Source organism: Cydia strobilella, chromosome Z (genome assembly GCF_947568885.1).
Source record: "Cydia strobilella chromosome Z, ilCydStro3.1, whole genome shotgun sequence".
Lineage (NCBI taxonomy): Eukaryota > Metazoa > Arthropoda > Insecta > Lepidoptera > Tortricidae > Cydia > Cydia strobilella.
Window position 1 is genome coordinate 27,364,507 of NC_086068.1, and position 25,323 is coordinate 27,389,829.

The following is a 25,323-nucleotide window of genomic DNA, read 5'->3' on the forward strand; positions in this document are numbered from 1 at the left end:
TGAATGAAAAAAAAAAAGAAAATTACAAAATGTTTTTTGATAATTATAAAAAAGTATCCTGCCGGAAGTGTAACTAACTTTAATATAAAATTTGGAGTATCGCTCGCAGACGTATCTGCATGTTAAAAAATTTAAAAAAAGTATTCAAATAGAGGTGTGATTATATTTTTCCTGTAATATTTATGATGATGTTAATTATTATGTAAAAATTTCATAATTTTTGGTTAGTAAACTTCGGAGATAACGGGGGGGAGGGGGGGTATCTTTTTTTAACATTTCCCTTCATAATTCAATTTTTTTTTCACTGAAAAAAAAAATTGTTTTGTAATACTTAATTTGAGCTCTATCAAATAATACCCCACTCGACCTTGCAATTAGACTGAAATTTTGCCCCCTCTTTTTGGGCATTTTACATAATTAATAAAAAAATATTAAAAAATTATACTCCCAATGTGTTTGGATTAGCGTACTTCATGACTATTCCAAATTTCAAATCGATAGCTTAAGTAGTTCTCGAGATATTTAGCAATGTGACAGACAGACGGACGGACAGAGTCGCACCATAATGGTTCTTTTTGTACCTTTTTGGTACGGAACCCTAAAAACATCCTTTTAGCGCCACTTGCACCATTGTCCTTTACCATTCCACTAACCCGGGGTCCAGGGTTTACCAGTTAAACCTGGAATTACCATGGTTACCAGTACCTACAATTTGACACTGGGTTAACGGTTTAACCGCTTAACCCCGGGTTAGTGGGATGGTGCAAGTGGCCCTTATTGTTACTTTGTGCAAAACACCTTTCTAAGGGCGATGTTGATACTATGGGACCTAGTTAGTCTAAATATTCTTATTGATAGATGTCAAAAAGTGGCAAGTAACACTGCAAAAACTAGGTTTTACACAATAAATGTAAAATTGAGGTATTTTCTATAAAAAGGTACTTTATTGCTCCGATATAAATACAATGCCGCGCGACGCTGTGCGGCGTAAGCGCCATCGACAATAAGGTCCCTTTTCATAGAAAATGACCCAATTATTTTTGAGTAACAGTTTTACAAATAGCATTTACATTTTATGAACAAATGCATATTTTTTTTGGCGAAATTGACCAAAACCCATACAAGATTTTTTCCTTCTTTTGGCCTCAGAAATCTGTCGGGTTCCTCGTGGGCACCTTGTATTTGACCAATGACGGGGTACTATACCCAGTATAGATAAGATTAAACTTGTATGTGACTTGAAGCTTTATAAAATACATACTTGTAATAATATCTGATTCTTAAACGCTTTTCAGATTCAGATCTATGAAAACGTGACGCGCTATGTAATGTAGTCAAAACCTGACATAAGATTTAAATAGTAACTATTACATACATATAGCTCCACCCTGTCCCGTCCATATATCTAAGTAACAATAAGTTGAGAGCAATACTGTTATCTGTAGACCGCATTAGAGAGATTCCGAGTAAACATACAGGGTGTCCAAAAAGAGTAGGTATTGGGTATGTATTTGATTGTTCAATAAAACAAAAACTACTAGTAATTAAGTATTTTTTTTATTGTTGATAATTAGATTACAAAATGGAAAACGCTGCTGACACATAGCCCTCGATACTGGTTCGCTGGCACTCTTCTAATCTGGAATGAAGATTGGTGATGAAACGCTGTGCTGACACAGCCCTCAATACTGGTTCCCTGGCACCCTTCTAATATGGAACGAAGATTGGTGATGAAACGCTGTGCTGACACATAGCCCTCGATACTGGTTCGCTGGCACTCTTCTAATCTGGAACGAAGATTGGTGATGAAACGCTGTGCTAACACATAGCCCTCGATACTGGTTCGTCGGATTATTCTCTTCTAATCTGGAACGAAGATTGGTGATGAAACGCTGTGTTGACACATAGCTCTCGATACTGATTCGTCGGATTATTCTCTTCTAATCTGGAACGAAGATTGGTGATGAAACGCTGTGCTGACACATAGCCCTTGATGATGGTTCGTCGGATTATTCTCATAAACCTTATTTTTAAGGTAGCGGGCTAAGGTCGGGGCTTGTGGGAGACCAGTTGATGTTAGCTCTACTTGAAATCACCTTACCTATTAGGGAATAATTCGTTAACAGCTGCAATTGATTTATTTCATGTGCTAGCAACGTTACGGTCAACATTTGGATAACCAACATTATTTTTTCGAAATAATTTTCCATTTTCTAATAATCAACAATAAAATAAAAACTTAATTACTAGTAGTTTTTAGGGTTCCCTACCCCAGGGGAAAATCGGGACCCTATTACTAAGACTCCGCTGTCCGTCTGTCTGTCTGAACCGTGATAGCTAGACAGTTGAAATTTTCACAGATGATGTATTTCTGTTGCCGCCATAACAACAAATACTAAAAAGTACCGCGAGTCCGACTCGCACTTGGCCGGTTTTGGTTTTATTGAACAATCGCATACCCGTTACTCTTTTTGGACACCTGTAAAGTTGGAAAAAAGCCCCGTTATAAATTGTACAAGTACAATAACAAATTATTTCTGATAGAAGAACATACTCTTAATTAAACCATGAGGTACCTACATAAAGAGCACACATAAATACTAACATTAATGTTCAAAACATTTAAAATTAGAAAACAACGCAAACCTAAGTAACAAATCACACAAAGCAGATCAAAAATATTCTAGTGGAAATTAATAGTAAGAGCACAAGTACATAAAAATCAACAAAGTGAGACTGTACAATGTACAACAGAAGTGAGACAAGTTGAGAACTGAGTTAAGTCTTAGAATTCATTCTTCTTTGTCTTCTACGGCGGATAGGAACAGCTTTTGGCACCCGTGTGTGAATTGAGCTGAAATTAAAATAATAGTTTTAGGCGAGTGTTTTTTTTTGTAACTTTAAGGCCACAGAATGGTCGCACACGACTAGCGCTTACCCAAATGTAAAAACTGGGCTATCTGGTCTAATGCTTGAGATAATGTTAGACAAGGAGGTATGCAAGTTTGCATACAGAAAAATTAGATTATGGTCTCGGTGTCTATAAGTAAGTACGTACGTACTTAAGGTCTTGGTCTCCGGTTGTCGCCATTGGCTGCACACTGGGTCACATTGTATGGGGAGCATCAACATTTCCCCAGCTTATCACCGGCAACTCCACCAACATACATAACAAATCCAGCAACATAGCGGCTCGATCGTCAATATCATCTTTATCTCACATCGTAAATTTTGTAGTATTTTCGGTGCAGTGTTGTTGAATTTAAGGCATTGCTAAAATCAATTTCTAGAGGGATGATTAATTAAGATTTAAGGTTCATGTTACTGAGCAATAACTTACTAGCGATCGGAACAAGCCACTGGGGGCGACGGCGCACGAAGGCGTAATAGACGGGCACGCCGGCCAGCGTCATGAGCGCGCCCGCCAGCACCGCCACCGGCTCGGCGCGTACGGGCACCACCAGCAGCACCGCGCACAGCGACACGAACACCACCGGCATCCATGTAGGCACCTGCACCAGACATCATTAAGCACTAGCAACTCATATTGCAGTTTTTAAGAGCTGTACGATAGAGTCGTTCTTGCTTTATGACTCATTCAATGCGACTTTTAGATCACTTCAACTTCAATTTAGAGCATATTTTATAGACGGTTTCAGACTATAGCGTTTGTACGAGAGTACGCGTACGCGCGTATAGACCAGATGTAGGGAAAAGTAACGCACGTGTAAGCGCGTAAAACCTAAATGTAGGGAAATGTAACGCGCGTGTAAGCTCGTAACGTATACGCGCAGAAAAATACGCTATTCTGAAACCGCCCTAAGGCAACTCGTCGGGCACTGATTCTACAAGATTCTACAAGAGTTGAATTCTATAGAAATGAACATTGGCAGTTATCGTATAAATTATGTAGGATGCAATGCAACTACTAAATACACGAAGCGTAGCACTTTTTCAAGCGAAATTGGCTACAATGAAAACTTTAACTCATACCTATATATTTATACTAGCTTTTGCCCGCGACTTCGTCTGCGTGGACTTAGTAACCCCAGCTAGAGTAAGAATAGCGCCTGGAGAAAGTCTTATAGCAATTATTCAATTTGAGCATATTATGCACACAAATTAGCAGACACTTCATTAATTATCTCAATTCCACCCCGCTTTTTACTTTCTTAAGGGATGATTTTCGGGATAAAAACTATCCTATGTCCTTCTCAGGGACTCAACCTATCTCTATGCCAAATTTCATCTAAATTGATTCAGCGGTTTAAGCGTGAAGAGGGAACACACAGACAGACAGACAGAGAGACAGACAGACTTTCGCATTTATAATATTAGTATAGTATATGGATATATGGATTATATATTTGATATAACTGTGTGACTTTACACGCTCTGACGCAGAGGGCATAGCTATCGGCGCGTGTAAGGCCGCAATAAAAAAATACCTTGATAGGTCTGGGCAAGTCAGGTTTCTTATATCGCAGCCACAACACGGCACTGCAACTGAGGGTGGTGAAAAAGGATTCCACAATGGTGCAGTACGTAATCAGCGATGTCAAATTGCTAGGAATTAGCATTATTAATGAAATCATCATCTGAAATTTTTAAAAAATCTTTGTAATGCGAATCATCAGCTAGAAAAGCGTAGCTACTCGTCCTTAGGCAGGTACTTGTCAGTAAATCGCAGTGGCGGAGCGTAAAAGATAGCCAATCCGGTACGGAGGCACTTTAGCCTGATTTTTCTTTGAAACATGTACGATTCCCCACGTTGGGCGCCCAGCGCGAGCGGCACAGGATCGGTCCGAGTGGCGAGCCTTGGGGGAGGCCTATGTCCAGCAGTGGACGTCCATCGGCTGACATGATGATGATGTTGATGATGTACGATTCGGTGCTAAACTATCTCAAATTAGTATAGTACGATAGTAGTTCCATGGACTTCTCGCCCCACCACTGGTGGTCTATTTAAAGAAAATAACGACCTAGCCTAGTCGGTAGTGACCCTGCCTGCAAAGCAGGAGGTCACGGGTTCGAATCCTGGTAAGGGCATTTTTATTTGTGTGTTAATCATAGATATTGCTTCCTGTGTTATGGATGTTTTATTAAGTATTTATCTATATCCACAGTCGACACACAACACAATCCTTAAGGCACATTTAGACGGTGCGAGTTTCTCGCCTCGACTGCACGATTATCGTAGCACGAGAAAAAATATAGTATCATGTAAACTAAACGTACGATATCATACGATAAGGAGCAATCATCGCCTTGGCTTTGCTGACCGTCTCCGTGTAAACAAAATTTTTATGCGAGAATCGTATTTCGAGATTTTCGAGTTCATGTTTGTTGGAGTCCCAAATTCATGCGTTTTTGGGGACATTTTATATGTTTTATTAATAGCCAAAACGCATTACAATGGTTTTTTTTTCATACAGTGTGTGTATGTTTGACCATAGGTACTCTGAGGGGCGAATTACAGCTGTGTGCAATAGTTATAATAGCAGTCAATAGAAAAATGAAAATTAGGGGAAAACTATAACTTTAGATCAATTATATTGGATCTTTTTTTTTAATTCTTCTGCATTACTTGCTACTGTTTTAAAATTAACTGTAACCTTTACTTAAACAATATTGGAAATATAAAAAAAATATCATGAAAATCGGCTTTTTTACTACCTCGCGGAAATTGTTATAAAAACCAATGAGGATATAATAAGATAGAGCGGTACTGTCATAGTAAATTTTGTAACCACTGTAAATTCACTGCCATCTATCGACATACTTAAAACTAAAAATGAAGATTTATAAAAATACGTTAAAATGTATTTAAATATGGATAAATGATTTTTTTATTTGCATTAATTATTTTTATATGATTTTGACCCATGTTCTTTCACTGGTATGCGTTAAAATTATAAATAACAAACGAAACAGTCAACGCCCTCTATAAGAGAGTAGGCCAAAACTAGTGGCGCCATCTGATCGAGAATCAAATTTTCGTGATTTTCGAGGCACGTTTTTTCCTTACATTGTATCCATCTATTACGGAGTTATATCTATTTTTGTAAAAACGTAATAAAAACTTTTATAAAAAAAAGATAAACCGACTTCAAAAGGATGAAATAAAATATTATCCTTTTTAGGGTTCCGTGTTTAAGTATATGCGTTACCAACTGATATGTTTGAAGTCGGTGCCAAGCCAAATTTTGAACCATATATTCATAGTGATTTTGGTGCAATTCGATAAGGATGCGGCTATATAAGTACGTACGTTGGATTGCCTAACGCAGCGTACTACGAAGGCGAACAACACGCGAACGCGAAGCGGTGCGGCACGGCGCCTTAATTAATCCTTTGATACCTTTAGAAGTGTCCTACGTGTGCGATCTCGTTGCGAACGCCTTGGGCCGGCCGCGCCGCGCCGCGTCGCTTCGGTTCGCGTTCGCGAGTGTTCGCCTATATAAGACGCAGCGTTACACGACGACAATAAACGAACTTTCGGTAGGTATTTAAGAACATACCTCAGAACAGAACATACGGTTGAACCTTCTTGGCGCAGTTCGTACCATGCTTGTCGGCACATTAGTGTAAATCTAATGCATTCATTTGTTGTCGTATTTTTTAAAGAGCATTTCTTACTAATTCTTGAACAGTCCATAGCACGCAAGTGTGGGATTGGGACCGAGTTATTTTCTGTTGCTTATCCAGAGGACTACATTTCAAAATATAAAACAATTCAAGGAACCTTCATGCCAAATTTCAGCTAAAGCGGTTCAGTTGTTTAGCCATGAAAAGGTAACAAAGAGGCAGACAGAATTACTTTCACGTTTATAATATTTGTACAGTTGTAATGTGATTTATAGACATAAAGCTGATTATTTTTGACTGGTATTGTTATTACTTGGCTTGGCACCGACTTCAAACATATCAGTTGGTAACGCATATACTTAAACACGGAACCCTAAAAAGGATAATATTTTATTTCATCCTTTTTGAAGTCGGTTTATCTTTCTTTTATAAAAGTTTTTATTTTTCCATTTTTAGTTTTAAGACATTGTTAAGAGCGTGACGCATGAATGAAATACATAATCATGTTTAACTCTAAATTCGTAAACTTTATTAAATAATCATAATTTTCCTCGAGTCCGCTCGAACCTCTCAGTCTCTTTGGTTGTTTCCAACACTACCTACATCAAAAATCATAATACACATACGAGGGAAGTTCCACATTTCGTACGTGGTCTTCATCTTCAGTAGCCTTACCACGAGTTTAACATTGATATATTAGCTATCGTATGCGTAACTTACTGTTTATGCATCTCGCTCGTACTATATTAGTGTACAAAGTAAGTTACGAAGACGCTAGCGAATATTTAGTGTCAAACTCGTGGTTAGGCTACAGTTGCACTACATCAAATTGGTGGTTTTTGGGAGGAAATGCTTGAGTTACTTTAGAAAACTACGAAATCACGTGCCTTTAAAAATCGAGGAGTTCCCTCAATTCCCCACGGATTCCATCATCAGATCAAAACCAAAATGTTACGAAAACACCTTGGAGGTAACTTCTTTCAAACAGAAAAAGAATTACTCAAATCGGATCATAGGTGCCGGAAAATCGCTGAAATCATTATCATCAAAACAATCATCATCATCAGCTCCACTTCATCAAATTCGTGGTTTTCGAGAGAAAATGCTTGTGTCGTATATAGCTTTTAAGATATTTTTATTGTACGTTTTGTGATTCTCTAATTTTGTGTTTTATTATTGTGTAACTTTCTATGTCTTTTAATCATTGTGTGTTTATGTTTTATTTTTATATTTCGTGCATAGTTATAAGAATCAATGTCCCACAATAAATATTACCTATTCCCTAACTTTGTAAAATAGCGTAAGCTGATTGGCCAATAAATGGATACTGACTCTGCACAACACACCCACGTGACACAGTGGGCGGGGCGCGGTCGCGCTCTCATATAAATATGACTGCCCAACCTAGCCTCGTCAGTCTTTCTACGACACCTCTACACTTAACATCTTATTAACCCTAAAATAAGTGTTCTTACTAACCCTCACACTAACCCGGTAACATGGTGGTGGTATTTCTGAGGTAATTGGCAGCGGTAGCTTCACTTCGGTCAGCGCGTTCCAGTCTTCGGCGTACGAGCTTCATCGGAAAAACAGTCTACGCTCAACAATTATGGTCCTTCGATAGCCGAATAAAGAACAAAGAAACAAGTACGCGCTGAGTGTTGAGAATTTCTCCACTCAGATAGAAGAAAGAACAAAGAAACAAGTACGCGCTGAGTGTCGAGATTTTTCTCCACTCAGATAGAAAAAAGAAGCTTGAAAAACGAACGCGCTGAGCCTTGAAGTACGCTTCGGCTCAGACCCTTACCCAATTACCCCTCCATACCCCACCATACCGGCTTGCCGGTCGGACCGTGCTGTGTTGTAGGTTTTCCTCCACTCACGCGTCCTGGCAACTTTCGTTGCATGTGTCACATGGTGATGCCATCACACTGCTTTCGAACGCTCTAGGCATTGCACTTTGTCATTGCGGGAGATTCAGTGCATCGAGGGATTTACGCTTAGGGGCACTGACGTTGCGCTCTGTGGCGTCAGGGCATAGGTGTTAGGCAGGTAAATTTGTATATAGTTAGGGACCCCCGCGTGTGTGTCAAGAAAGAAGAAGATGTCTACGAAGAGTACGAGAAATCTTCGACCGCGCGCTAAGGGCCCGCCTGCCCCCGCGCCCACAGAGACCCCTACCCCCTCGTCCGGCAAGACCACGTCTACCGAGACACATACATGGAGCAAAGGCTCCACCGGCAACCAAGTGAATAGCGGTGGAGAGATAGACAACAATTCGGTACACTCGAACGCATTCGAAGATACGGTAGTAGAACGCAGTAGGTCGAATACGCTAGTAAATAAAGACCCCGTGGTCGCGCCGCCGCCGCCGCGGGCGCCGTCTGTTCGTGGATCAATCAGAGGTCGCGAATCGGTAAATAGGGATCGTGATAGTCAATTATCGGTGCTCATGGCCGAGCTCGAGGTTCATAAAGCCGCTCTAGTTGTCGCTCAGAAGCAGTCCGATACTGCCAAATTAAAGCTGCAGATCGCCGAATTGGAGGCGAATTCTGACAGAGGCAGTACCGTGGCTGACGAGTCTGAACGGCGTACTAGGAATTGGGTAGGACAACAGTGTAGGCCACAGGAGCACGACGTCGCGATCGAGAATAGTAAAATTCCCTTGCCGAAGGAGACAGCGCCGCCGCCGCGCGCCGCCGCCATTGAGCGGGGTACTAGTAGGCCGCAACCGCGTTATTTAGAGGTGCCACACGGCAGTTATGCACCTATCTACCATAAGCCGCCCGAGTTACCCTCATTCGGAGGAGATATAACCGAATGGATTTCATTTAGGGCAGAGTTCGAGGACACGTCTCCCATGTTTAGTGCCGTCAATAACGTAAGTCGTATTAGGCGCGCGCTCAAAGGCGAGGCTCGGACCGCCGTGAAATCAATTATGTACACAGTTCAGGACCCGTACGAAATTATGGAGGCGCTAGAACGGCAATTCGGCGACCCGGAGGAAATTGTGTTAACGGAGTTGCATAATATAAAACGTATGCCGCGCTTGTCAGAAGACAACGCGAACATAGCTTCCTTCGCCGCACATATTGCGAATGCCGTCGCAACCATACGTTCGCTGCGACAAGAGCAGTACCTACACGCGCCTGAACTTGTAAACAAAATCGTGGACAAACTTAATCTGATTGTGCGTTACGAATGGGCAAAATATAGGCAGTCTAATAGTCAAACTCCCGGTCTAGTTGCATTATCGGAGTTTTTGAACGAAATTAGCACTGCAGCCAAACGCGTCAACCGACATAGGCCGTCGAACAGATTGCGGAACACAGTAAACACGGTATCTTTTGAGCACGACCCTAAGCGAGCAAGCAGTTCTCGCGATAGGCGTCGCGCCCCCGCGTTTTCCCGCGATCCTAGCACGGAGTCGGAGTCAGATTCCCACGATCATTACGTACGCGAAGCGCCGCGTAGTAATAAACCCGCTATCGCGCAAGTTAAGCCTCGCGATAGTAACAAAAAAAAACCCGCGTCGACCGGAGCTAAGCCCAAACAACCGACATCGTCCGTCCCTGTCTCGCGCAGCACGTGCGCCGTTTGCCAGAACGGCCACGAGCACAAAGTTAGCGCGTGTCGTAAATTTTTAGCGGCGACGATTCCTGAACGGTGGGACTTAGCAAAGGGCGCTAGATTATGCTATAGGTGCTTAGACGCGGCTCACCGTAAGTTCAAGTGCAAGTACATCGCGTGCGGAGTTAACCAATGCGAAGCCGGACATCATAAGCTATTACACGGACTGAACGCGGCCGCGCCCGCGAACGGTAATAGTACTCCGGCGGCAGCGGTTAATAATATTAGGCTCCCGCAAACGTACCTCAAAGTCATGCCTGTAGAGGTGTCGGGACCGCTAGGTACCGTACAAACCCTCGCGCTGTTAGACGAAGGCGCGGCTATGACTTTGATGCTTCACGAAACGGCCGATAAACTCGCGCCTCGCGTAAAAGGCGAAACTCTAGAGATAGAAGGCATAGGCGGCGTAGTCAGAAATCCAGATTCGTATACGTTACGAGTCGCAATACGGGGTTTTTGTAGCCGACACATGGAAATGATGGAGGTAATCACGATTGGCGATATTGGCATAGGAATGCAGGGCGTACCACGTGACGTAGTCGACAAGTGCGAACACTTGACTAAAATCGCGGACGAATTAAGTTACCCGACCGGCATACCTACCATCGTGATAGGACAAGATAATTGGCACCTCATCATTTCTCGGCAAATTTTAGAGGGCCCGCCTGAGCTTCCTATTGCTAGCCTAACTAGACTGGGCTGGGTTTTACACGGCCCAGATAGAACGCGCCGCGCCGCGGTAAATTTTGTAGGGCACGCACGGCCTAAAACCGCGGACGACGAGGCTTTAGAGCTAATGAAACGGCATTTTGACATAGAATCATTAGGCGTTTCACAAAAGCTACCTCGGGCCGATCCCGACCAGCGCGCGCTAGACTTACTGAAAACCACCTGTGTAAAAATACCGGGGGAGAATAGGTATCGAGCGGGCTTATTATGGCGGACGGACGACGAAAAGCTCCCAGATAACCGAGCGCAAGCATTAAAACGGCTGTACAGTCTAGAACGAAAACTAGACCGAGATGCAACGTTAAAGGCCGAATATGCAAAGCATATGGCTAACTTGCTTGACAAAGGTTACGCGGAGAAAATGGAGTCGCCGCCCCCCCTCGATGCGCCCCGGGTGTGGTACTTAGCGCATTTCCCAACTTTTCACCCGCAACGCGGCAAAATGAGACTAGTGTGGGACGCGGCCGCCACGGCCTACGGACGGTCGCTCAATAGCGCGCTTTTGGCCGGCCCCGACTTGTTAGAGTCACTCTTTGGCGTTCTAGTGCGTTTCCGCGAGGGTAAAATCGCGGTAATAGCGGACGTCAAAGAAATGTTTTTACAGATCGAGATAGTTGAACAAGATCGCGATGCGTTACGTTTCGTTTGGCGGGGGGAGGACTGCACCTCTCCACCGCAAGAATACAGAATGAAGCGGCTTATATTTGGATCGGCAGCGTCGCCGACAACCGCGCTATACGTCAAAAACGAAAACGCAAGAACGCATAGCGAACAATTTCCGATCGCAGCTGAAAAAACAATAAAAAATACGTACATGGACGACATGTTGATCGCGCTCGATACGTCCGAGGACGACGCCAGGCGCATAGTAAACGAGGTTTACGAACTAAATATGCGCGCGTCATTCGAGCTTCGCGGGTTCGCGTCGAACCATCCTGCGGTTATTGCTGACGTAGTTAACAGTAAAGAGGAAGCGTCACTGTTAGGCGCTAGCGAGAGCGAACGTACGTTAGGTTTGAAATGGAATCACAAGCGTGACACCTTAGGTTTCAACGTAAACTTTCGCAACACGCCCGAGGACGTACTTAACGGTCAGAAATTACCCACAAAACGACAGGTTACGAGTAGTGCGATGTCAATATTCGATCCGATCGGATACGTTAGCCCCATATCCGTCTTAGGCAAGGCATTAATGCAGGAGATATGGCGCACCGGAATCGGATGGGACTCGCCCATACCCGTCTCGCTCGCACCCGCATGGCGATCGTTCATAGATAACGTACAACAATTACGGGACTTGGAAATTCCGCGACACGTGCCCGCATTTAATAGGGAGGCATATATGCATGTTTTTTGCGACGCAAGTGAAAAAATATATGCCGCGGCCGTGTACCTAGTCAGCGTCAACCCCGAGGGGACTAGAACGTCCGCATTAGTGGCCGCAAAGGCCCGAGTGTCACCTCTCCGGGTAGTTAGTATTCCACGAATGGAATTACAGAGCTGCGTACTAGCGACTAGGTTAGCGGAGACCATAGTCAAAGAGTCAGACTACGTAATAAAGGACAAATATTTTTGGTCTGACTCCAAAACGGCACTCACGTGGATACGGTCGGACCCACGTAGGTACAAAACGTTCGTCGCACATAGGTTAGCGGAAATCGAGAACACTACCACCCCCGCCAACTGGCGCTGGGTGCCTAGTGCAGCTAACGTAGCTGACGACGCGACGCGCGGTATACCTACGCAATTTGGAGCGAACCACCGATGGTTCATAGGGCCCGATTTCATACGTAAAAGCGAGGAGCATTGGCCGACAGAGAAAACGCCCGCGCCCGTCGCCGATACGGGCGAAGAACGCGTTAACAAGCTCGTATGCTCGGTAGGCGCCGCGAAAAATAAGTTTGAGTACCTGCCGGAGGTATGTAGGTTCTCAAAGTTCATACGCTTAGTCCGCGCCACCGCTAAAACACTGGTTGCCGCCGAGGTTTTTAAAGCCGCATTGCTTAAAAAGAAACCAGACACAGACATAAATAAGGGGCATTTGAATTTAGCAGAGATATTGCTTATACGCCGGAGTCAACATGAAGCCTTTCCAGAGGAAATCAAGTTAATGGAAACTGGACGGCCGATTCCGAAGAAATCGCCACTCCATAAAATCGCAGTAAAACTCGACAAAAATGGAGTCATCGTGCTGAACGCCAGAATAGATAAAGATGTACACATACCCGTTCTACACGCTAAAGAAGATTTCGTCAAGCTGCTAATACATCATTTTCATGCTCTCTACAATCACGGCAACCACTCAACAGTGATAAACGAGCTGAAACAGAGATATTATATTATCGGTCTGCGCGGTAGCATTCGTTATATAACGAATAAGTGCCAATGGTGTCGGACCTATAAGGGGACCACACTCAAGGTTCCTGTAGGCGACTTACCACCAGAGAGGCTCCAGGCGAATCAACCGCCATTTACCGCCGCAGCCGTAGATTTATTTGGCCCAATGAATATTACAATAGGCCGCCGCCGCGAGAAAAGATGGGGCGTATTATATACTTGCCTCACTACCCGAGCTGTGCACTTAGAGCTTGCCGCCTCACTTTCGGCATCCTCTATGATACTCTCACTGCGCAGAATGATAGCTCGGCGCGGCACGCCTACCGTTCTGTACTCCGACAACGCAACTAACTTCTACGGAGCAGAACGAGAAATTGCAGAGGCCAAGAAAACGCTGCCAGACAGTCTAAAGCCATTCCTGACTGAACGAGCGATCACCTGGAAAAAGATACCGCCTGGCAACCCTTCCGCCGGCGGTGCATGGGAACGACTCGTGGGCAGCGTGAAAACTGCACTGAAAGCTACACTAAAAGAGAGAGCACCTCATGAAGAAGTTCTACATACGCTGCTTCTAGAAGCCGAGCACGTAGTGAACTCCAGACCACTGACACCTGTGAATCCAGACCTAGATGTCGAGGCTCTGACGCCGAACCATTTTCTCATCGGCCGGTCGAGCGCAATGGCACCGCTGGGCGTCTTCACAGACAAAGATATGTCACTGTCGTCATGGAAGACAGCGCAGAACTTAGCCGATCACTTTTGGAGGCGCTGGCAGAAAGAATACAGACCCAGCCTCCTCCCTCGGCCCAGTGCTCACCAGAACGTGCAGAAGCTAAATATAGGCGACATCGTCATCGTAGCGGACAGCTCTATGCCACGAGGAACATGGCCTAGAGGCGAAATCGCACAACTCTTTCCCGGCCCTGATGGCCACGTAAGAGTAGCCATTGTTCGCACCCGAGCGGGTGAAGTCCGCCGTCCAGTTTCCCGGCTTATACCTATATACTCCACGAATGGAGACGGTGTTGGCACACGCGGGGGAGATTGTCGTATATAGCTTTTAAGATATTTTTATTGTACGTTTTGTGATTCTCTAATTTTGTGTTTTATTATTGTGTAACTTTCTATGTCTTTTAATCATTGTGTGTTTATGTTTTATTTTTATATTTCGTGCATAGTTATAAGAATCAATGTCCCACAATAAATATTACCTATTCCCTAACTTTGTAAAATAGCGTAAGCTGATTGGCCAATAAATGGATACTGACTCTGCACAACACACCCACGTGACACAGTGGGCGGGGCGCGGTCGCGCTCTCATATAAATATGACTGCCCAACCTAGCCTCGTCAGTCTTTCTACGACACCTCTACACTTAACATCTTATTAACCCTAAAATAAGTGTTCTTACTAACCCTCACACTAACCCGGTAACATGGTGGTGGTATTTCTGAGGTAATTGGCAGCGGTAGCTTCACTTCGGTCAGCGCGTTCCAGTCTTCGGCGTACGAGCTTCATCGGAAAAACAGTCTACGCTCAACAGCTTGAGTTGCTTAAGAAAACACCCAAATCACCATACATGTGCCTTTAAAAATTGAGGAGTTCCCTCAATTCCTCATGGATCCCATCATCAGAACAGCACCAGATTAATGTGGAACCACCTTGGAGGTAGTTCCTTTCAAACAAAAAAAGAATTGTTCAAGTCGGACCACGGGTCTCGGAGTAATCGCTGAACATCCTACATTAAGAAGAATCATCATCACTATCATCAAAACTATCATCATCATCAGATCCACTTAATCAAATTGGTCGGTTCCGAAAGAAAATGTTCAAGTTGCTTATGAAAACACCCAAATCACCATACATGTGCCTTTGAGAAGTTCCCTCAATTCCTCAGGGATCCCATCATCTGATCAGAACCAGATTAATATGGAACCAACTTGGAAGTAGCTCCTTTCGAACAAAAAAAGAATTACTCAAATCGGACCACGGGTCTCGGAGTAATCGGTGAACATACATAAAAAAAATAGCCACAACCGAATACAGAACTTCCTCCTTCTATGAAATTGAAGTCGGTTAAAAATACAATTGTGTACTATAAGTAATTGTAATTTAGTATCTTGCCTATTGAGTGTACTAGTACATTTAGTACACTCTTGAGACGAAGATCGTCTTATAGAAAAGAAAAGGTTACAGTTAATTTTGAAACAATATAAAAATAACAATATAATTATAAAAAAACCGGCCAAGTGCGAGTCGGGCTCGCGCACGAAGGGTTCCGTACCATTGCGCAAAAAAACGTCAAAAAAATCACGTTTGTTGTATGGGAGCCCCAGTTAAATTTGGAGCGCATATCTAATTGGTCACACTCAAACTCACTTCATTTAAATCCGACAAAATCAAAATATATTATTCTAGGGTCTAAAAATCAAATTGATAATAATTTTAAATGTAACATCTTAGTACATACAAACAATGAACCCTTAGAACGTGTCCAGCAAGCTCGTAACCTGGGAATCGTCATGGATGGCGAACTTCGCTATGAAACACATGTGCAGAACACAATTCGCAACTGCTTCTACCGATTGAAAGTTTTGTACAAAATACGCGAATTCCTACATGTTGAGCTAAGAGTTAAACTCTGCGAGGCGCTGGTGCTCTCAACACTAAACTATGGCGATATAGTGTACGGACCGCGCTTGTTGTCGCGCACTCAGCGGCTGATTCAGCGAATACAAAATGCCTGTGCGCGTTTTTGTTATAACATTCCGCCGCGCGCTCACGTGACGCCCTATTTAAATCTAAATCGCATTTTAAAAATGTCTACTCATCAAAGACTCCATTTAGCCATCTTGGTCTTCGGTGTTGTCAACAAACAGATGCCATCCTACCTGTACAACAAGCTGTTATGGTCACGCAATTGCAGGTCCAACGAGGTTAGGTCTGCAAGGTTTCTTCAGCTTGTCTGTCCACCTCACCAGACAGCAGCGTTTCGTAGCAGCTTTAGATATGCTGCCACGAAGTGCTGGAACTTAATTCCGCCGCCGATTCGTGCACTGAAATCGCTTAACACTTTTAAGTCCAAATGTCGAGCATACTTGCTGAACCATCAAATTGAGTTTCTTTCTTAATAAATTTTCAAGAATTTTCATTTTCATAATTTTCACATTTATGCGTAAGCTAATTTACCCGTTGAGTCTCACTGACGGAAAGAGCAACCCATCTTCTCTGCTGTTTTATGCAAGCCAACGATCCGCAACGTTGAACAAAATGTTAAATTATATCTACCTATTGCCTAATTTCAATTTAATTAAAAAAAAAATCTGTAATTCTGTAATTTATGTTTGAAGTTTGTGTTGTCACTCGTTTAGTTTTAGTTTAGTTGTAGCTTAGTTTTTAAGTCAGGTACCCACTGAAAATCAGCGTCATGGCTTGCCGTGGCATTATGCTGAGTGGGGATCCTGTTTTAGCATCTAACTTGTGTTTTACGTGTTCTTCATAGTTTTGTCCAATGTTTATGATGTTAAAATAAATGTATTTTCTTTCTGTCTTTCTTTCTTTCTAAATATTTATTTTATTCTGTTTTTAGGGTTCCGTACCCAAAGGGTAAAAACGGGACCCTATTACTAAGACTCCGCTGTCCGTCTGTCTGTCCGTCTGTCCGTCTGTCACCAGGCTGTATCTCATGAACCGTGATAGCTAGACAGTTGAAATTTTCACAGATGGTGTATTTCTGTTGCCGCTATAACAACAAATACTAAAAACAGAATAAAATGAATATTTAAGGGGGGCTCCCATACAACAAACGTAATTTTTTTGCCGTTTTTTGCGTAATGGTACGGAACCCTTCGTGCGCGAGCCCGACTCGCACTTGGCCGGTTTTTAGTATTTGTTGTTATAGCGGCAACATAAATACATCATCTGTGAAAATTTCAACTGTCTAGCTATCACGGTTCATGAGATACAGCCTGGTGACAGACAGACAGACGGACAGACGAACGAACAGACGGACAGACGGACAGCGGAGTCTTAGTAATAGGGTCCCGTTTTTACCCTTTGGGTACGGAACCCTAAAACAAGATCCAATACTGATCTAAAGTTATAGTTTTCCCCTAATTTTCATTTTCCTATTGACTGCTATTTTATTGCACACAACTGTATGTAGGTCATACTGAACAGCTTTTACTATGGAGCCAATCCCGAAATAGCGAAAAACAAATCTGCTGTTCCATAGAAAACATTGACGTATTATGATTCTTCGCAATTTATGACATAGCAGATTTTTTCGTGATTTCGGGGTTGGCCCCATAGTAGGTAAAAGCTCTTTTGTATGACCTACATATTCACCCCTCAGAGTATGGTCAGATATAACAGAAACACCCTGTTTTCCAACAACTTCTTTTTTCTTAAAAACAACGTCACGTCATTTCAGCCAAGAGCCAATATTAAAATAAATACAACTTAAATTATATTAACATTATTCATTCTGTGACATCATTGACATTGACATTATGAAGAGGTGTTTTTCTAGCTTTTATTCGACTAGAATAGATTTTGTTATTATTATTGAACCCACTTCAATGAAAGTTTTTTTTTTCAAATGCATGTTCTATAAGACAGAAACAATTGTAAATATTAAAACGTACAATGTTTAAAATTAACGATATTATTACCTAAATATCGTTATTTTCGATTATTTGTGTATCGTATATTTATAAAAACAATATCGAATGTTGCCTTTGGAAACTTAAAACATTCTTGCAGTAAGAAAATACGCCTCTTCTTTGACAGGCGTTCCGTTCCATTCAGAGAACTTATTAAGAACGGTTTTTCAACATTAAAAAATAAACGTGTTATAATACTTATAATGATGAAGAGGTAAGTAATAAAATATGAAATATGCATTTTTTTTGTATTCTTACATTAACAGTAGGTTTTTATGTTGATTACGACGTTTAAAAGAAACTAATATTAACACTCATCAATAAGTAGTCATGAATTGAAATAAGTAAAAATTTAAAAAAATTGGAAAAGTAAAAAGCACTAGTTCGCGAAAACCAACTTTCCGCACGCTAAACAGCCACGAAAAGTAGCACTTTTTGAGCAACTGTATTAAAACTATTTTGCCTGGCGATAATCTCTGTGCGAGTATCGAATGACAGTTTTTATTTCTCGCATGAATGCAATTATTTTTATACGATACTCGCCTGACGATTATTGCATACAAGTCATACAACACTTTAAGCTCTCGCGTTTTGTACACATAATTAATGTCATTACCGGGTCTAATGTCGGGTAGTTTAGTGATGTTTACCAATATCGAAATTGACATTTGCTGGGACGTCATTCTTTCGTGACTACAGCTAGTGCAACCTAGTTGAAACGTCGGAAAAAAGGTAAAATAATGAAATTTAATCGCGTTAGACCCGGTAATGACATTAACTATGATTATTGCATACGATAATGTCATACGATTTCTCGCCCCAAAACGTGCGAGGAACTCGCACCATGTAAATGGGCCTTTATTAAGCTTACTGTGGACTGTGGGACTGTCGATTTGTGTAAGATTGTCCCATAATAATGCTTATATTTAAAAAAAGTTCCTCTAAGTGGGACCCTTCACTTACCAAAAAAATGAGCGATGGCAACGGAGACATGCATTTGACGTGAATGTGTGCTAGTAGTTCGGGCATATGGCCGTTCCTGGCGCCGGCAAAGCACATCCGCGATGACGTCATGATGTGCACCGTCAGCCCGCCCAGGATAGCTATCGCGACGAGTGAGGGCATGGCGTACCGCACCCACCCCAAACTAGCTATGGAGAAATCCTACAAATGTTGCATATTTTAAGACCATCCGAGTGGCATGGACTATTACGAGTATTTTTATGTGGGTATTTTTATGGTAATTACTGGAAACTATTTTTAATTAAATTTAGTGGTAACTACTGGGAATTCTCAAATAAAAGGTGAGAAAAAAAATCCAGCTGACACCAGTGATAAAATCTTGCTGGTAACCGCTGGGAACAACGCACAGTAGGTATGGTATGGGAGGCACGCACATACAACGGCATTGTTCTCGAGAGATTACGGTACGAGCCGAAAAATTACTTTTAACCTGATTTTAGCTCTACTATATGAATGTACGACTTGCGACTCTTATTTATAATTTTTATATTGCTTTGATGAAGAACCTCCCATATATTAAAGTCTTGATTTTCATAAAAAAAAGAGAATAGATAGTTATAAAAGTACTACCTAATGCACTTACATTTTAGTCACAGAACAGGATACAATAATTGTATTAATTAAGTTGTTTTAGTCTAAGTATAATATTAGATTGTTTATACTTACGACAGCAATAGCTTCAGTAGCCCTAACTCCGGTAGGTCCCAACACGGCTAGATAGGCGACGTTTGCCAGCAAATAAATGGCGGTCACTAGCGGTAGAGATAGGTAAATAGCACGCGGTAAGTTCACGAACGGATCCCTGAGTTCCTCTGTCATGAAATTCAAGTAACTCCTTTTTTGTCGTACATGAAATGATAAATCCAAGCGCATGTAAGTAAATAACGATGGAGGTTATCTCTAATCTAATAGATTATTAGGCGTGTCTACACATACCATTCTTAATTCAAAGATCATACGGATATAAACATATTCTTGCAAAAAAGTTATTAAATAACTGTAGAAGAGGTGTCTAAAAACCGTACAAGTGCGAGTCGGACTCTCCCACCGAGTGTTCCGTACTTTTTAATGTTTGTTATTATAGCGGAAACAGAAATACATAATCTGTAAAAATTTCAACTGTCTACCTATCACGGTTCATGAGATACAGCCTTGTGACAGACAGACGGACAGACAGACAGACAGACAGACAGACAGACAGACAGACAGACAGACAGACAGACAGACAGACGGACAGACGGACAATGGAGTCTTTGTAATTAGGGTCCCGTTTTTACCCTTTGGGTACGGAACCCTAATAAAGTGATGTCTGTACGACGCCATGCTTTGCAGTAACCGAATTTTCAAATGTCAACCAGAGCTACCGCATAACGTACGAAGCTGTACAGTCTCAACTTCTCAACTACATTAGCTGTCAAATATGTACAAAAACTCGTAATGTCAGACCAAAATAACTCTGCAGCGATTTTTATAAAACAGACGTGCAAGTGTCATTTTATAGGTACGCCAAAATTCTATGAATTTATGACGTTTAAATAACACTTTGATGTCTGTGCTTTAAAACTCGCTGCAGAGTTATCTTGGTGTGACTCTATTTGTCTTACGGCCCGGCCACGACATTGCGCGACCGGCGGCGGCGGACTTTAGGTTGGAGCGAGATACAGCGATCGGACCTTTCATTCCCACCTATGGTTGTCGCCGCCGCCACCGCCGGTCGCGCGATTTCATAGGCGGCCGTTACATTTTGTACAATGTACAATCAATATATTTTGTTACAGAATAAATTCATATTAAATTCGATATACGAACAGTAACATAACAAAAATATATGTTTATCTTACCATCCAGAATACGAAAATATTCCTGAGTAGAAAGCAACAGACCAGTCACTAACTGAGGTTTTTGTTCCCGTCCAACCTTCTTCAAAATTCTCGACCCTTCCTGAAAACAAAGATCGACATATAGCTCTTTCTCTAATTATAATATGTATTATTAAATTACGAGCTTTTGCCCGCGACTTCGTCTGCGTGGACTAAGTAACAACAGCTAAAGTAAGTATAGCGCCTGGAAAAATTCTCATAGCAAATTCAATTTGAGCATATTATGCACACAAATTAGCAGGCACTTCATTAATTATCTCAATTCCACCCCGCTTTTACTTTCTTAAGGGATGATTTTCGGAATAAAAACTATCCTATGTCCTTCTCAGGGACTCAACCTCTGTCTATGCCAAATTTCATCTAAATCGATTCAGCGGTTTAAGCGCGAAGAGGGAACACACAGACAGAAAGACAGACCGACAGACTTTCGCATTTATAATATTAGTATGGATTTTGATACAAGCAAAACTTATACATTGTATATAAATCCAAATTTTAATTGTTAAAACAGTAAAAGTACAATTTAAAAAAAACCGGCCAAGTGCAAGTCGGGCTCGCGCACCGAGGGTTCCGTACTTTTTAGTATTTGTTGTTATAGCGGCAACAGAAATACATCATCTGTGAAAATTTAAACTGTCTAGCTATCACGGTTCATGAGATACAGCCTGGTGACAGACAGACGGACAGACGGACACACGGGTCCGTTTTTACCCTTTGGGTACGGAACCCTAAAAAAAAGGTGTCAGCATACATTACCACACTAGTTCGATAATTATAAGTTAGAACATTACCGCACAAGTTCGGTAATAATAATAAAAAAACACGCGAGTTTACAGTCTGGCAAAAAGAGTAAAAAATTAAAAAGTGGCAACACTGTAGTGTCGTCATTTTCAAATAAATCTAAGAAAAAAATGGGACGACACTTGTCTTGTCACTTTTTAATTTCTACTCTTTTTTGCCAGGCTGTAATATCTAGGATTATGAGCCTAAAAGCGGTCCAGTAAGTTGCACATTACGAGCACGTGTGTAGTGTGTGTGTGTGTGTGTGTGTGTGTAAAAGTTATTTTTAAATTATGCTATAAAATTTACCTTGGCACAACCACACAATACCGCCAATAATTATAATAAACAATGCAGATATTTTTGTGAACATGAAGACATTTTGTAGTCTAGTAGTAAACCGAACATCATATGCATTTATAAATGTAAGGAAACCTGAAAACATACAAAATATGATACAAAATTACAATATAATGACAGCAGTAGCAGTAGAATGGCATTTTGAAATATTATAAATCATCCGTCAGGCTGAATCAGGCCAAATGGTTACTCGATTAGCGAGAAGAATGTACTTACAGATAGTAACTGCTGCAATTAATTTCTGGCTTAATGGTTCAATTGCACAATTTGGAAATATGGGCTCCAATAAGTTGTTAGCAAAAGTCAATGCCATAATAGCATTTGTGCTTGGTCTAAAAACAAAGAATACATGATGCAAACAAGCAATATGTGTTTTGGTCAAATAGATAAATTAGAGTAGAGTAGAGTAGAGTAGAGTAGAGTAGAGTAGAGGCACCACACCATGCAGTGGAGGCCAGTAATTATTTTAGCTAGAATTATTAACAACTTGCTGAAAAACAAACAAAAAAGAAATCAAAAACCGGCCAAGAGCGAGTCGGACTCGCGCACGGAGGGTTCCGTACCATTACTCAAAAATCGGCATTTTGTATGGGACTTTGTTGTATGGGACCCCACATAAATATTTATTTTATTCTGTTTTTAGTATTTGTTGTTATGATAGTTTATTATTCAAGTAGGCATGATACAATGCGCATATGAACGTCAAATAAAGCTACGCCGGCTCTTACCCTACACCTCTGCCTCGAGAAGATTTAAATTAATAAATTCCTTCCTTGCGATGCATAGCCGAAAAGTATTTGGCCAAAGGTCAGAAGGTCTATTGCGCTTTCGTGGATTTGGAAAAGGCTTATGACAGAGTGGTGAGGAATGAACTTTGGTCGGTACTGTCGGTGAATGGATTGAGCGGCCGTCTCATTCAGGCACTGAAATCGCTCTATGAGGATTCCAGTGCTTGTGTGAGAGTAAACGGGTCGTACACTGAGTGGTTTAGCATCGAAAAGGGTGTTAGGCAGGGATGTGTAGCGTCACCGTGGCTGTTTAATCTGTTCATGGACAGTAGTTTGCATGATTTGAGAAATGATGAATGTGGGCTGAGAATGAGTGGGTTACCCGTCAAATGTCTTCTTTACGCTGATGACCTGGTATTGCTAGCGTCGTGAAGAGTTGCAGGAGATGGTAACTAGAATGCATGGATCTTTTGAAAGGAAAGGAATGAAAATAAATGTAAGTAAGACGAAATTTATGGTATTTGAAAAGGAAGTATATATGACAAACTGTGAAATTTTGATTGGTCAAAAAAGAGTAGAACAAGTGAAAGAGTTTGTGTATCTGGGAACATTATTCACTAGGGACGGTAAGCGTGATAAAGATATTGAAAGGAGAGTGAGTGCTGGAAATCGCGTGAATGGGGCACTTAACGCTTTTATGAGCAGCCAGAAGGTGTCGCAAAAGGCACGGTTGGCTGTGCATAGAGGGGTGCTGGTGCCTACACTTATGTATGGTAGCGAAAGTTGGGTATGGCAGAAGAGACATCAGAGCCAAGTGAATGCAGTGGAAATGAGAGCGTTGAGAAGTGTGTGTGGTGTGAGATTACAAGATAGAATTAGGAACAGTGTAATAAGGGAAAAGTATGGACTGAGCGAAGATGTAGTGACAAAAATTGAGAAAGGTATGTTGAGATGGTTCGGACACGTGGAAAGAATGAGTGAAAGAAGGCTAACAAAGAGAGTGTATAAGGGAGAGGTAGAAACGGGAGTTGGAAGGGGCAGACCTCGGCGGACTTTCTCTGATCAGATCGGAGAAATCCTGAAGAAAGGCCAGGTCAAGAGCACCCTAAACCGGCGAGCGTGTATGAGGAATGTTATGAAAGTGAAGGAAGCGAAAGAGGTATGTCAGGATCGTAGCAAGTGGAAATCCGTGGTCTCTGCCTACCCCTCCGGGAAATAGGCGTGATTATATGTATGTATGTATGTATGTATGTATGAAATATACATAGAGCTCAATAGTCACATAATAATAGTCGTTTCCGAATACTGGTGATGGTGCCATCCCTGTGCTGAACACAACGCACAGTTGTGCAGTGTAAATAAGAGGAACGCTATAGCCAACTTAGTTATAAAAATGAATACCTTAATAAAGTAAACTTTACATTTGAAACTATACAAGACAGTAAATCAGGTTTATTTCCTGACTTTGTATAAAGTTTATTAAAAAACTTTTACAGTCATTTAAATTCTAAAATTGGCTTCATGAATACATTAAGCTAACGACAAATATCCAAATATTTTAGCCTCCTGATGACCGCGCGGCGTCCTACACATAGTACATAGGCCCAGGCGGTTTTCTGTGATAGGCCCCAATTAACTTTTGACTCTTGGTCAACTTGACAGAGTTAAATTTAACCTAGCAAATTATGAAACACAGTCGTCAGGAGGGTATAGTTTCAGTTTGGAATTGCTAAACGAGTAGACTTGTTTATGATACTGTGCAATCTGTGCATAGTGTTAATACTTACATTAAAAACAAGATTTTGTACAAAACAGTTTCAAGATAATATGGCAATTAACCTTATAAGTGCTAAGTTAATTCCATAACCACTTACACATACACATCCTTGGTTACTGCAGTGAAGTGACCAATGAAATTATATTAAAATTGCATAGAGTTCCCACGAAAATCGTAAAAAAATCGTAATGGACACCTGAATCCTGCCAAGTCTAACATACGGAAGCCAAACTTGGACATACACAAATAAAGTGCGTAAAGCTATAATAACGACCTGTCAACGATCTATGGAAAATACAGAAAATTAGAAGCGAAATAATACGTCAAAAGACCAAACTTACAGACGCTCTTCAACAAACTCTTCATCTAAAATGGCAATGGACAGGTCATGTATCCAGATATGGGGACAAAAGATGGACATTAGAAGCAACAAAATGGACCGGACCTGTAGGACGGAGGCGCTCAGGAAGGCCCAAAAAGAAGTGGATAGACGACATCTCCTCTGTCGTAGTAAAAGACTGGCTCCAAAAAGCCCAAGACAGGGATGAGTGGAGAAAAAGTGTGGAGGCTTTCACCCAGCAGATGGGATCTGCAGTCAGCCCCAAAACAAAGTTAAAAAAAAACAAAAATAATAATAACATGACTGCAGAAAAAATGAAGCTGTAATAGTAATAATAATAACTCCGCGGGGGCAGCTTGTGGCGAGCTGACGGTGAGTGGCGACACCGCGGGCCCCTATTCCAGAGGGCCCTGTCATCTGGCACTCGCCTCTGTGCTTGCCTTGACTGGCCGGCCAGAGTGGAGTCGCAAGAGCGGGACCTATGCTC

At 41.8% G+C, this 25,323-nt stretch overlaps 1 protein-coding gene across 1 annotated transcript in view; it reads right to left on the reverse strand.

Annotated features, from left to right (window-relative positions):
- LOC134754326 (Y+L amino acid transporter 2) overlaps positions 1 to 25,323 on the reverse strand; it is a 36,556-nt gene continuing 11,233 nt past the window's right edge. Inside the window, exons 3-10 of the mRNA XM_063690592.1 lie at positions 22,208 to 22,323; positions 21,941 to 22,066; positions 20,813 to 20,912; positions 19,638 to 19,806; positions 18,912 to 19,112; positions 4,449 to 4,598; positions 3,341 to 3,512; positions 1 to 2,854 (exon numbers count right to left, since the gene is read on the reverse strand). Coding sequence (XP_063546662.1) covers positions 2,793 to 2,854; positions 3,341 to 3,512; positions 4,449 to 4,598; positions 18,912 to 19,112; positions 19,638 to 19,806; positions 20,813 to 20,912; positions 21,941 to 22,066; positions 22,208 to 22,323 — 1,096 coding nt within the window. The 3' untranslated portion in view covers positions 1 to 2,792. The remainder of the gene's footprint in view (positions 2,855 to 3,340; positions 3,513 to 4,448; positions 4,599 to 18,911; positions 19,113 to 19,637; positions 19,807 to 20,812; positions 20,913 to 21,940; positions 22,067 to 22,207; positions 22,324 to 25,323) is intronic.